The sequence below is a fragment of the Chrysemys picta genome, chromosome 8, assembly GCF_011386835.1.
Source record: "Chrysemys picta bellii isolate R12L10 chromosome 8, ASM1138683v2, whole genome shotgun sequence".
NCBI lineage: Eukaryota > Metazoa > Chordata > Testudines > Emydidae > Chrysemys > Chrysemys picta.
This window is the reverse complement of record NC_088798.1, coordinates 33,754,741-33,769,658: the sequence shown is the minus strand read 5'-3', so window position 1 is coordinate 33,769,658 and position 14,918 is coordinate 33,754,741. Positions and strand designations below refer to the sequence as shown.

Sequence of the window (14,918 nt, the reverse complement as noted above, 5' to 3'; positions counted from 1 at the left end):
AGGGTGTTTGAAATAGCATTGTAATGAGGTCCTGGTTTCAACCTTAACTATGGAGAGGTTTCTACTTATCCATAATTCTTATTTAATAAACTTACAGCAATGACAGCTACCAGTTTTTTTTCCTTTTCAGCATTTTGATATTTTCTTAGTGAAAGAATTACTTAAGTAAAAGGTTATCCTGTTTCAAGAACTTACCCAGAACAAATGATTAGATGAAGTGTTAGAAAATGCATAGGACAGGAACTAGGTTGCATTGTTGAGGGAATGGCTCTGTGGTTGGTGGTTGTCCCCATGATTCTTAAACTTCCTGAGCTGTACCTTTTCTTAAAATCTTTATCAAGCAACCAAACCCCTTATCGCTCTGTCTGTCTTGACAGAGCTGTAAATACAAGTACAATAATCGAGCACCCTTGGAATGAGACAGAATATATAAGTTAGTTGTTAGGGGCCCCAAGAATCTGTTCCTGGTACACCAATTTATTCAGGAGAGGCTTGTATTGTGTAATAGCTGTCTGTAGCTTTTGAGAGAGTTTATATATGTCCCATAACACGGAACCAAAAAAAGTCAGAGAACCTGAACATATTACCCTCTTGGCATGCCTTTGTCTCTGAATTCATGTTCAAATAGCTTTAAAAAAATATTTGAAGCACTGACATCAGTGAAATTAAGCAAAATTCAAGAATTTCCAGTAGATATTGTCTCTAGCCAAGCAGACCCTTATCTGAATAATATAGAAGTAGGACTTTTGTTGTACCATATTAACATTGTAGCCTAACATGCCTAAAATGATAAGTTTGGCAAATATCACTATTGGCTAATACCATGTAACCATTTTGTTAGTTATTAATTACACATTTCAAATTTTAACTCATTGGGGATTTATTCCAACCAAAGATTTCTCATTTCTGAATCAAAGGTTACAAATGTAACAAATTTCAGAGTAGCAGCCGTGTTAGTCTGTATCCGCAAAAAGAAGAACAGGAGTACTTGTGGCACCTTAGAGACTAACAAATTTATTAGAGCTTATGCTCTAATAAATTTGTTAGTCTCTAAGGTGCCACAAGTACTCCTGTTCTTCTTTTTGCAAATGTAACAAAGGGTGTTGTCTCCATAAAGGCATTTTTTTGTGGAACGTTAAAATACTGTAACTGCGTCAGTTAAGTTCTGGTGCATAGTAGCCATGTGGTAGTGGTGCTTGAAACTATGTGCAACTGCTTAGATACTCAGAAAATAGGTACCCTGATTTGATAGACTACTGAATGTAATTACTTATACCCTGAAAATACACTTATAAAGCTTTTAGTGTTTAAGTTGCATAGTAATCATATTCCTGGCATCTTCTTGGTCAACGCTCCTTTCTTTTGTTACTAAGTGAAAACAAAGCTGAGTTTAGTTGCATCACCATTTAAACACCCATCTCTCAAGCACATATTGTGGACTATGTAATTGTTTTAGAACATACTTTTCCTTTGTAAACCAACTTAAATCATGAGAAATTTGCTTCACAAAAGAGATTTAAAATATAATTTCATTGTAGTTTGTTTTAGAAATTTACATATTTATACTGTAGGAAGCATTAATGAGTTTCCTTTCCTTTTTCTTATGCTTTAGGAGCTTGTTCGAAAAGGGATACCCCATCATTTTAGAGCAATAGTTTGGCAGCTTTTATGCACTGCTCAAAGCATGCCAATAAAGGATCAATATTCAGAGCTTTTGAAAATGACTTCTCCTTGTGAAAAACTGATAAGAAGGGACATTGCTAGAACATATCCTGAACATGATTTTTTTAAAGAAAAAGACAGTTTTGGGCAGGAGGTTTTATTTAATGTTATGAAGGTAAGTTAATGATAGTTCTTTTTCAATATTGTATATTCAAACACTGATGGAGGCTTTAAAAATAACATACCCATGTTGGAGCATCTTTAAGAGCCTCTAGTCTTTGGCAATAGAACTTTCAAGGCTGTAACTTAGTATAAAAATTGTTTTATCTCTTGATAGCACAGTTTCAAAGATGGCTTGCAGATATTTGTATGTTTAGCTATAGGAATAACTTCACTTTATCAGCAGTAGAAAACATTTACTTGATTAGCTTAGATTAAGATAAAATCAATAGTAAATACTAACAGCATAATGGAAATAGCTTGTGCAGTAAAGCAAAACAAACACATATTGTGACAGTTGGCTAAAACAAGAACTTGAAAATTAGAAGTGCTATTCAATCTTCAGACAATCCTGTTGAGTCTAGGTGTTGTAGCACAAAATGAGGGAAACATCCAGACTGATCTGAGTTTGTTACAGTGCTGAAGAACAAGATGACTTCTAACTTCCGAGTAATATTTTATCCAGAATTTCCTTGCATTTATTAGCTGACTTAACTATTTTGGGGCTTAATTTAGGAAAAAAGATTGTCCAGGCCCCACGCTGAAATCCTTATTCAGCAGAAAAATTGGCCTGCTGCCAAATCCCGTAACCCAATAAACCTTAGCTACTCTAAGAGTTAGAGCCAACTGAAAACTCACGAAAATTGTGTCTACCTCTTAACTCCATAATATTTGCTCCTCAATGAAATCCGCCCACAATAACTGCTGCAGACAAGAGCCACTCATTCTGTAGGCCAGGCTCGGTCATGACAGCTGTGGGAATTGGGGGGTGACTGGTTGGGAGAGAAGAGGTGATAGTGTTGTGCAGCCTGTTGCCCAGATTTCCTTGTATCTTCCTAAAATTAACAAATTCCTCTGGTTGAAGACTGCATGCATCCCTTTCAAAAGGGGGTGACAGAAATAACATGAAATGCTTCTGCTCTGTGCTGGCCTAGGGAACATGGAATTGAGCTCAGTCCTCTGAAGCATCATGCTACCACTAGATCATTTGACCTCTAAATAGAAATTCTGTAGTCTATTAGGAATTCAGAGAAGGAAGGGTACTCTGAAGGCCAGATTATTTGTTGAAATATGTACAAGTGCTGTGATCCTGTTAATGCTGCTCCCTTGCTATCATGATCTGTTTCAGGGAGAGGAAATCATTCCAGCCATCTGTTTCAACTAGTGGAGTTAAAGGAAAAATGATTAATGTAAACTGGCCTTGAACAGAGCAATCAACAAGGAAACAGCCTGGCAAATATGAAGCTTTGATCCTTCAACTTCACAAGTAGAATGTCTTAGTTTAGGAGACTTTTTGAAACTGCTCAGAAACTTTTCCCTAACCCACTTGAGGATACAAAACTAATGGCTGAATAAGGGCACAGTTTTGAGTGGCTGTTTCCATATACAATCGATAACTTTACAAATATAATAGATCTGTGGCTGACATAGGAGTCTCAGTCTTGCTACATTGAGAACCATTAAGGACTTGCTGCTATCTTGAAGTTTAAAAGCCTTTACAGTTTGCATTTAGAAATGTTTATTTGAATAGGGCAATGTTCAAAATACTCATTCCAAAATGAAAATCTTTCAAACCTTTAATCTGCCCTTGGGAGCTTGCTCTTTAGACGCTGATCCAAAATAGCTTCAGTTGTCAGATGACTGCTCCAACAGGAAGGACCGTGTCTGTTTTATTTCAGAGGTTAACTGCTCAAGTATTGCGTTCATTTTAAGCACAAGTCACTTTGCTTGGCATTTTAAGCTTCTGCCTACTGAAAGGGTTGGATAAAAGTTGACCGTTACCTTTAGCAGTTAAAAACAAAAGCAGAAAAACAGCAACCAGTGTGGAAATAAGTGTTTTAATTGTTGCTTTTCAAAATCTTAAAGATTTTTATCTTCTAGGCTTATTCTTTAGTGGATCGTGAGGTTGGATACTGTCAAGGAAGTGCTTTTATAGTTGGGCTGCTGCTTATGCAGGTAAACAGAGTATTATGTCAAATGTGTAGAACCTCTGATGTTTTACTAGAATGCAGAACACTGCATAGTACCATGTGATGGGATTCTTTTTTCTGTATATTTCCTTTTCCATAATTTCTTGATCATAGTGGACTGCTAGATCCTTCACTAGTAAAGGACATTTAAAGTTATTTTACAGAGTCAAATTTAGTTTTTTTGCTCTTTGTTTCTGTCCTTCCCAAGAAGCATCTCCTATAAGGAGTGACCTTTCTCAATGGAGGGGGAACACTTATTTCTCAAACTTTTTTCAAAAGTTACTTCAGTGTTACCCTAGCTCTTACTCATTTCAACTTCAGCAGCCTTAACTGCTGAGTGACCACAAAGTGTCACTTGAATTAATAATGTGCCAAACTTCAGAGCTGTCTCTTTATTTCACACTTAGAGAATTAGTGCTCTAGATTAGAATAGGCTTTATAAATTCCAAGGCCAGAAGGGACCATTGTGATTACCTAGTCTGACCTCCTGTATTAGTCCTAGAGCATCTCCAAAATAATTCCTAGAGCATATCTTTTAGAAAAACTTCGTCTTGATTTAAAAATAATCAATGATGGATAAACCACTGTAACCTTTGGTAAATTGTTTCAATAGTTAATTACTCTCACTGTTTAAAAATGTATGCCTTATTTCCAGTCAGGATTTGTCTACTTCAACTTCCAGCCATTGGATCGTATTTATCTTTTGCTACTAAATTGATGAGCCTATTATATATTTGTTCCCTATGTAGATTCTCTTAGGTTCATGCTGTCAGAACAGGGACCTGCATTTACTTTAAATAACTCCAGCATGAATCCTAAATTAGCCAGTATACTTCTGGGTAAACCATAAGTGGTTACAAGTCCCTTTGGGAAAAAAAATTGGCATGTCTTGGCTTGTGTCCATAAGTTTTCATTGTGCCTTTATGTCTAATATAGATGCCAGAAGAGGAAGCATTTTGTGTGTTTGTCAAATTAATGCAAGATTATAGACTTCGAGAACTCTTTAAACCAAGTATGGCTGAGCTGGGCCTTTGTATGTACCAGTTTGAATACATGATACAGGTAACTGTAAAAGCTGTTAAATATATAGTATCTTACATAGTTAGTTATTAGCCTACTTCTGTTGTATACTTCAAAATATTTTTTTTCAGATATTGGGCAAAACATTTGCTTTATAAGCAGATTAAAACTGCAAGAGGAACTCTTACTGCATGAGTTGAGGAGGAGGGGGAGAGCTACTCCTTTTTCCCAAAGAATTATTATTTAGGGCCATAGGAATGGCCAAAGCTGATCAGACTATCCATTTGCTCATGTAGTCTCTCTGATAATGGGTCGTACCAGTGCTTCAGAGGAAGATGAAAGAAATCCTATAAGATACCAGTGTAATATGCCTGCTATCTGCTTCTTTACCTCAGTCATGCAGTGGTTGGCTTGTATAAATTCTCATGTTCGAGTACCCCTTATTTTTAATCTTTTTTTCTAATGTAATTGTATGTAATCTGTATAAATGCCTAAACCTTTTTTGTATCCTACAAACTCTTGGCCTTGCATTTTTCATTGAATGTCAATGATTCTTCTCTCCCCCCCCCCCCCCCCCTCACTGAAACTGTAAGAGGTGGCATTAGCTCTTGTTTAATATGTACTTTCTGATCCTCTCTCCCAGGAGCAACTACCAGAGCTTTATGTGCACTTTCAGTCTCAGAGTTTCCATACTTCTATGTATGCTTCATCATGGTTTTTAACTATCTTTCTTACAACTTTTCCACTACCAATTGCAACAAGAATATTTGATATCTTTATGTCTGAGGTAAGCAAATATTTGTAATACATTCACCACTCCAACAAGAGCTATTAAATGCTGTCAGCTAGGTAGTTGTATAAATTCTACTTTTCTGGGGGGTCTTGCATGCAGATTTGAAAGTAAGCATGTTTTAATCTCATTGTTTTGTTAGGGAGCCAGTCTTTCTCTGTATGTATTTTGTGAAGAAAAAGCTAATCTATTTGGGATGAACTTATACCACAGAGTAAGAAGTGTTAAAGGAGGGGGGCGGGGAAAGCAATGAAACGTTGACCACATCTGACCATGCTCTGGATGAAATGGGCAGCACTAGTTTGTAGTAGATGGATGTTCACCTCACAGCTAGAACATCAGACTCTTTCTTTAGTAAAGGAATGGAGTTCAATGGGCAGAAATGCTGCATTCTGGTCAAAGTTGAGAGAGCTTGAGGAGGATATAGAGGAGGCAGAGGAAATGCTGGAAGGCAGCAGTTGCCTGGTGATTATCTAATCTGCAGATAAATAAGTTGTTTTGCAGGACTGTCAATCTGGCACTTCTCACAAATTCAAAATGAAAACATTAAGCTTCAGAGGCTTCAGTTTGTAACGTTTTTTCACATTAAATGCTGCTTCTCCAAACTCACAACTTTTAGCGCCATTAGGTGCCAATGCACATCTTATCGTCCTACATCAAGAGTATTTTCAATACTATAAACGTGTCTCACATTCCTTTGTAGCTACAAAGGACTATTTAAATAGCTACTTGAATTATTTCAGAAATGGTATACTACAACTAACACTTCTTTCCTGAGAGGGAGGTGCACTGTTTTTACCAAATAGTTCATATAAGACTTTACTAAAGGTTGCACATGTATAGTACCCTTTATGTGAATGGGCTTACTTCACCAGCCACTGAAAGGCTGTCACTTCTGAGATGCATATGGTAGCTTTTTGGCAGTGTTTAATCCTCACTGCATAAATTTAGGGTGAGGTGAAGAGTGCAAGACAGACTGTAACTTAAATGGGATTTTAAGAAGGCATATTGTCATGACTTACTTTGGGATTTGGTCAGGATGCTGGGCCAGCTTCCTACCCCACTATGTAAGCTGGTTATTGTTCTGCCTTAAGGAATTGCTGGAATTTATTTTATTTATTTATTTTTAAAACTTCTGTTTCCAGGGTTTAGAAATAGTATTTCGAGTAGGTATAGCAGTTCTTCAGATGAACCAAGCAGAATTAATGCAACTTGACATGGAAGGGATGTTACAGGTAAATTAAATTTACAATCAAGTATTAAATGCAAGCTCATTTGAAAGCCATGAATATATGTATTTGCCAATACTAATTACTTATATTCTCTGAATTGCCTTTTAGCACTTTCAAAAGGTCATTTCACATCAGTTTGACAGTGGCCCAGACAAACTAATTCAAGCATCTTACCAAGTCAAATACAATGCAAAAAAGATGAAAAAGTAGGTGCTGCATTTTGAGAAAATACTGTACTGTTCTCTTGCTTTGTGAATCCATAAAGATATTTGCCCAGTATTTTAGTTTGCGCTTTCCCTGTTAAGTAGTTCTAATATTGTATGCCCTAAATATATTAGTTCCAGCACATTATATGTATAAAGTTTTATCAGCATAGTAATTGTTCTAAAACTAGTAATCACTACTTTTTGCTGATTACAGTAACTAAAATGATGTCTCAGAGGAAAAATAAGCAATCTAAAATACTTTTTGAAAAGCTGCACGATCCTCATAAACTACACTGACTTTTGTAAACCGAGCATATAAACTAAAATATAAAAAACAGTTTGAAAAATATTAATTACAGTCTTGGATTCATACTTATGACTTAGATTTTCTAGAGGTGAAGAATCCATTCGCACAACAATGAGGATTGCTTGTATGATCAAGATGAGTGCTGTTTGTAATCTGAACAGTTGTAACTTTTTTTTACTGCTGGTTAAGAGCTCAGTACTACTGTCATGGTTATAAGGCTAGCTTCACCTCCGTCCCCTTTCTGATCTCTGAGTGCACCCCCTCAGGTCTTTTGTATCATGCCTCTACCTATCCTGAAGTGGAATTGTGCAATTGTCCCATTCTGAGACTGGACCCTGTGTCCACATTTCTTACTCTGCAAGGCCAAATGAGTTTGTGCACCTGTGGTTCTTCCCTTTCTGGGAATCACTGGTGATCAGTGGTGTACGGTGATCAGACGGCCTTCTTAAAAACCAAAGTATTGTTTATTTTGCAGTAGGAGCAAAGGCATTTAGAGAGATTTTAAAACGGTCTATACTTATCTGTCCTACCTAAAGTCCCATCATCCCTTTATGGCATGCCTAAGTTCTTCAGACATCCTCAGGAGGGTGTTATCTCAGTTTGGTACTCCCAAAACCTGCCAGAGTTCCTTTGTCCTTCTTTATGAGCCTTTTCCTCTCATGATCCAACCATTTTTGTAGATTGGCTGGAGAGGAGGCAAAATAATTAAAGCAATAAATCTGGCATTGTCCTGTCTTTTTATTGAGGTAACTCAGTGTTTTTATAAATCAACATCCCAATAACCAGGCCAATGTACAGTAGTAATAAATTACAGGGCAGCTCAGACTCCAACTACAAAAATACAAATGAGTTCTAATTTTAAAAAAAGGTCAAATTTCTGTATAATGCAAGTTCATGAAAACAGTTCAATGGTCCGTTTCCTGGGGTATTAAGTAGGCTTGAGCTCTTTAGGGAACTTGCCCAAAGCCCATTTAAATCACTGAGTCTATCCATTGAATTCAGTGGGTTTTGGTTTAGGTGCCAGATACTTAGATGCTTTCATTTACTTAGGGATGCCCTATAATTTTTTTTTCCAGATAGTTTACTATAAGGAAAAACAGGCAACTCTCAAGCAGTTATATTAAACAAAGGAAATGTCAATCATTCATTGGCATGTAAATTTTTCTGCTGTTGCTTATTGGGCATATCCATATACCAGGCAGTAAATCAATTGTAATATTTCTAATAGGTATTTACCATTTTTTATTTTTAGGTTAGAAAAGGAATACACTACAATAAAAACTAAAGAAATGGAAGAACAAGTTGAAATTAAAGTAAGCATGAAGCAGTAGTGTAAATGTCTCTGTGAAGAGCAGTTGGCTTGGGGGGTGGGATACTAGTCTGATCTGGGATATCTGCAATGGTGGATTTCATGAAATACTAGAATGACAATAGTTGTACTTGGGCTGTGAGTTCAAAGAGGAAGTTTGTAATGTATTCCGTCCCTTCATTGAAGTTCTTATGGAAATAGATACATTATATAGAAAATCATGAACAAGAAAAGTATAGAAATGATATGAAATGCTGCTTTTTTGTAATTAAAGCATGGCTACAAATAAACGTTTGTAACATGCTGATCTAGGTGTGGGTTTCCCACAGAGGATCTTCTGAAAAAATAAATCTAAATGATAGGGAAGAAGCTTAACCCTAATTTAAATTTTTTTTTGACATGTTTGAGCAATGCATCATCTGCTGGCGAGACGTTGCATTTCTTGTGCATTGAGGCGTGAGGTCAGAAGCAAAATATTGGCAAATTTTTACTGATAGTTTTCATCCTTGAGTTTCCGGAATTAACATATATAACATTTAAAAAAGAACCTTAAAGTTCAGTTCTGCTCTGAAAAGTCTTCGCAAACATGGCACCTTATTACTAACTGACCAGCTTCCTGTGTGTATTCATTTATTGTATCTACTTGCTTTAGTGACAAAAACAAGCTTTTGCTGTTTTTGTACTCTTAGCCTTATTGGCTGTACAGTTTGAGCTAGATTCCCCTTAATGGGTGTCAGTATACTCATTTCCAGTCATGGGTCATCACAAACCCTTGTCTCATTTCCCACTAGCTTCTCTATCCAGCTACATATGCCACAAAGCATACAGAATCTATACATTGTTTCATTGCTTGTCACTAATTTAGCAACATATAGTTGGTGAAGATGTTTTTAAAACATCAGAAGATACTTTGCAATGTTGCAATCTTCTGATGGTTGGATTTAAAAAGTAATATGAACATCATTATGCAAAAAGAAAATCAAATCTTTAGTCTTGCCAAGATCAAATATTTACATTCAGTTCATTAGGTGAATGTTAAAACCAATGACAAAATCAAAATTTTAAACTTCCATTTAGTAGTGTTTCTGAGGTCCTTTGCTTGGATATAGGTTTGGGTTTGATCCATCTCCCCCATCCACTAAAAGCTGTGAAAATGAGATCCACATCTTTGGCTCTAAAAACAACTCCTTCCAATACCCTGTTAGGGGAGAATCCCAGTGGTGATGGGGAGATGTGTTGCATACCCCATGACATTTGCTGACCTGGGTTATGCTAGGATATTCAGGATTAAATATTGAAACTGTTTCAGATTGCTTCACAATCTTAATCTATTCTTAGTAATGTTAATTTATTTTAACATCTGTTAGGGTAATATGGCCTTTCTGTAAAAGAACAAAAGGCTGAACATGAATAAACAGCTCAGATACTTCTAAAAAAGGGCATCTTTTAAAAAGTTTTCACTTCTGTGGTAGGCATCCATCCTGCTGCTTCCAGCAAAACTCCTGTTGTTTTTTTTTGTGGGGGAGGAGAAAAGGTGAAACTCCCATTTGTTGGTATTCTTTATTGCAGTAATCTATTGAATCCCTTCTTCCTGATGTCTGTATTGTATTCACTGCAGACTTCATTCTCACTGCAGGCACACCGCAGATGCTGGTTGTGCATTCAGTGTATAAGCAGACACAATGCTGCTCCATTTCTAAAATTAACTACTTAATAGTTAATTATTAACAATCATTTGCACATACCAGTAAAACATATAAACAAAATAATTGTTAGTTTGACAAAGCAATAAGTCCAGCTGAACTATCTAAAACTCAGATCTAAATCAGACCGGTTACAGGTTTATATGAGAAAACAAAATACATACCAAGATATTTCCCTCTCAGGGGCTTGTAACCATTTGGGGGGAGTAAATTAAAGGAGCAGCTGGTCTTGACACTAAAGGACAGGACTGGAAGTTGGGAGATCTGGGTTCTAATTCCAGTTCTGTCAGACTCTTGCAGTCTTTGTTAGTCACTTCCCTTTTTGTGCCTGTTTATCTGAAAAAATGGGGGTTCTTGCCTTCTGCTCATGGGTATTGTGTGGAAGTAATTAATGTTCTGAAAACATATTGAGACCTTTTTATAAAAAGCACTGATGAAGTGCGAAGTTGTTATAAAATTTTGGCCTACATTTTCAAAAGTTACTAGAGATTGAGAGTATCTGTTTTTGGGCACAGAACTTTAGATTCTTTATAGGAGTCTGACTTTGAGAGGGTGGATGATCAGTGTTTGAGTCACTGTATCTAAACACTTCTGAAAATTTAGGCCTGCTTCCTGTTATGCCCGAAGAGATTTGGCAATAGTACATTAATTAAAAGAATACAGTGAACAAACCTTTGGGATTCGCCATATACTAACTATAATCTTTAGCACCACTATGAATGTGAAGGTTGTTTAGTTACTCTAAACTTGACTTTATCCTGTGCAGCTTTGAAGAAAGGGGTAAATACATGCTTAACTTGTATGCAGTTAATTATCATGATTGTATGTGTAAGTGGCCATTGAAAGCCCCACATCTGCTTCACACACAGTTGTGGCAACTGCATGAACAAACTATGCTCTTGTGCATATGCAGAAAGTTTAGAAGAGCCATTATAGGCTATTTTCTTAAACGGGTGAAATCCCCTCTACAGCTAAAGCTGGGACTAGTAGTTTTCTGGATGGGACCTGCAAGAAATGTTCTCTCCCATTCCCCTACTCCCTTTCTTGCCAAGTGATGGGGATGTTTTTCACTTTTGGGACTAAGGAAAATATTTTTCAGGATAACACTAACTTTCTTGAATTCCAGCTAGCTAGTTTTCATCTGGCCTTGTCTGAATTGTATAATCAATTTTATAAAGCTAATGTTGCTTACCATGGAAGCTTGAACAGCCTTCTCTCTTAAATGTTATGTAGGCAGGTCCTGTGGCTTACAGCTTGTCTAATACTTAATACCCTTTGTTAGAAAGCAAAGTTGAGACCAAATTTGCAATCTTTAACAAATCCAGTTTCCATATTTTCTATGACATGCTAATTCAGATAAAGGGGTGTGTGTGAAAGGGAGGTTTGTTACTGCTGCTTTCTCTACTCATTTATAATGTGTTTCATAGGTGCTGAATAGTGTGGATTTATTTATTTTTGTTTGTTTGTTTTTTTTAATTTATTTTAAGAAATTGTTTAACCTTGTTTGAGTTTCTGGTGTCACTTGATTATCTATCTGTTTACTACATATCCTCCCACATGCACACTTAAAACTATCTTGCTACTTTTACAGAGATTACGAACAGAAAACCGACTCTTAAAACAGCGCATTGAAACACTAGAAAAAGTGAGTACATGGGTGACTGGATTTAGCCTGCATCTTTACTACACAATTGCCACAAACTTGAATACATGAAATACCTCATAACTGTAACTTGTTTATAAACTTTTGTGCACTATTCTGCAGTATTTATCTCTATTGAGCTGAATAGTATGGCAATAATAATAATGATATGGATGCTGCTTACAAATGCAGTGTTCCTTAAAACTTGTATCTTGGGGTTGTACTAAATGGATAGAATTGCATATAATTTAAAAATCCCAACTTCATCTCTGTGGAATTGCATTCCCTGCATCAGAAGGATCTCTGCAAAATACAGAAGGATTAGAGTACACGTAGTTTGGGGGGATTCTTAACGATCCAAAGTCCTAAGTTTCTAGCCACTGCAGGTGAGGGCTGAATGAAGAGCCAGCAAATGCTCAGTGTGAGCTAGTAAAAAGAGGATAGAGATGAATGCGGGTTCCACCAGTCTCTGTTCTTCCAAAAGTCTAATAGGCTGTTTCAGCACTCCCAGTCTAATTCAGTCTGGGAAGCCTGATGCCTGGTACTCTGGCCTCTTGCATGGATCTGTATTACACTAGAAAATTGGGTCAGAGGCAGGAAAGACTGCCTTTCAGATGCTTTCAGATAGATCTAAAAGTCTTAGACTTCTTTAACCCTTGGACTTTAGTACAACTCTGTGGATTTCATTTTATTTTTTGAAAGCGCATCAGATTATAAAAGTAAACCGGTATTGATGTATTGTCAAAATATAGGCACTGCTCATGGATAACCTCTGTCCATATCCTGAAATCATAATTCTGGTTGTAAATTTGTATCTCCGATCTGGTGGTAGGTTTAGAAATGTAAGTGGGGTTTATTTTCTTGTAACTTGCAATATTAAATTGTTCACTTCCCAGATTAAATCAGACCCTTGTGTAGAGCACATAGCAGTCTTTGTGCACTAGTAATTTCTTGGGGCTTTGCATGCCCCCCAGAGACATAATCCATTTAAAATGGTAAATCGATATGACAGTTCCTTTAACAGGTGTTGTATCAAATTCTAATTTGTTATAGCAATAAAGAACATTAACTTGCAAGAAACCACACTATAGATAAGAGTGCAACATTCACGAAGCAAAAAATTGGGCAGGAAAATATTGTTTGAAGAAAAGACTTTGGGAATGTTTCTACTTTTAGTGTTGATATACTGGCAAAACTTGCCTGAAAAGAACAAGGAGTCTGGTGGCACCTTAAAGACTAACAGATTTATTTGGGCATAAACTTTCGTGGGTAAAAAAACCACTTCAGCTGTATGGAGTGAAAATTACAGATGCAGGCATAAATCTACTGACACATGAAGAGAGGGGAGTTACCTTACAAGTGGAGAACCAGTGTTAACAAGGCCAATTCAGTCAGGGTGGATATGGTCCACTCCCAGTAATTGATGAGGAGGTGTCAACAGGGCCGCCCAGAGGATTCAGGGGGCCTGGGGCAAAGCAGGGGAGCTGCGGCACTTGTACTCACCCGGCGGCGGTCCAGGTCTTTGGCGGTGAGGGGCCCTTCAGTTGTTCTGTGTCTTCGGCAGCACTGAAGGGCCCCCCGCTGCTGAAATGCCGCCGAAGAACCAGACTGCTGCCGGGCCGGGGCTCACGGGGCCCCTGCCGCCAAAGACCTGGACCGCCACCGGGCCAGGGCTCGCGGGGCGTCTGCGGGGCCTGGGGCAAATTGCCCCACTTGGGGGCCCCCCCCTCCACCCCGGGCGGCCCTGGGTGTCAATACCAAGAGAGGGAAAATGCCACCGGACTCCTCATTGTTTTTGTGGATACAGACTAACTGGCTACCCCTCTTACATGAAAAGAGAAGCCTATTTTTGAGACTGCTAGAGGCTGATTGCAACGAGTCACTCAGTAGTGAATTTCCATTATTAAATATTGCAGTTTTACAAATAAAAGCGGGGGAGGGATAGCTCAGTGGTTTGAGCATTGGCCTGCTAAACCCAGGGTTGTGAGCTCAATCCTTGAGGGGGCCACTTAGGGATCTGGGGCAAAATCAGTACTTGGTCCTGCTAGTGAAGGCAGGAGGCTGGACTCGATGACCTTTCAAGGTCCCTTCCAGTTCTAGGAGATAGGACATCTCCATTAATTAAATTTAAAATAAATCTTTCAGAGGAATTTGAATCTAAGTTTATAGAAAGCTTTGTTTTTAATATACTCAGTCAAATATGAGAGCATTTGGTAATTGTGTACTTAAAGCAAAAGTTGCAGCTTCATCTTCAGGGTATTCCAATATTAGTGGTTGCTCTTAAGTGTCTTTTTTTTCATTTTTTTAACAATTCTATTAGTTTTAGGAGTGATTCCATATTAATAAGGAAATAGCTGTACAGCAGCAATATATTGCAAACCAACAGGAATGTTAAGTGCACCTGTTGTGAGGAAAAAGATGCTTTTCCTTCTAAAAAAAACTCTAATAGTCATAATATAGATGACTTAATTGTGACTTCATGAGGAACATTTGAACCTAATTTAAACAGCTAAGTGATCAGTTTAATATAGATAAGAACTAAATTCTCTTAATGTGACTGAACTTTATTTTGATAGTTGAACAATATATTTTGTCTGGAAGTAGTAATTTGTATGGGGGAAGTATACGTTGTTGCAGAGAATCTGAAAAACACGTAAGTGCATTAGAAGAGAATAGACTTGAAACTGCACGTGCCTGAAAGATTCAGTGGGTTCTTTGGCTAAGCTGAACTGCTTTGGATAGAATGCTTGTCAGAGTACTTGGATATCTAGGAAAACTTTTCTGTTGTAGAACTTGAGCAAGGTGTGTTTGTTTGCTAGAATGTACTAATGCATTGGCTCCTACACCTGTTTTAGAAT

The 14,918-nt window shown here is 37.4% G+C and overlaps 1 protein-coding gene across 15 annotated transcripts in view; it reads left to right on the top strand.

Moving 5' to 3' along the window:
• The window catches only part of EVI5 (ecotropic viral integration site 5), a 128,689-nt gene that overhangs the window by 34,285 nt on the left and 79,486 nt on the right, over positions 1-14,918 (top strand). For 12 of the 15 annotated variants that reach the window (XM_065555548.1, XM_065555547.1, XM_065555546.1 and 9 more), the window contains 8 exons: positions 1,613-1,837; positions 3,763-3,837; positions 4,788-4,913; positions 5,515-5,658; positions 6,807-6,896; positions 7,002-7,099; positions 8,659-8,719; positions 12,010-12,063. In XM_065555548.1, the coding sequence (XP_065411620.1) occupies positions 1,613-1,837; positions 3,763-3,837; positions 4,788-4,913; positions 5,515-5,658; positions 6,807-6,896; positions 7,002-7,099; positions 8,659-8,719; positions 12,010-12,063 (873 nt within the window). The remainder of the gene's footprint in view (positions 1-1,612; positions 1,838-3,762; positions 3,838-4,787; positions 4,914-5,514; positions 5,659-6,806; positions 6,897-7,001; positions 7,100-8,658; positions 8,720-12,009; positions 12,064-14,918) is intronic. The other 3 variants (XM_065555553.1, XM_065555550.1, XM_065555545.1) reach the window with 1 other exon arrangement.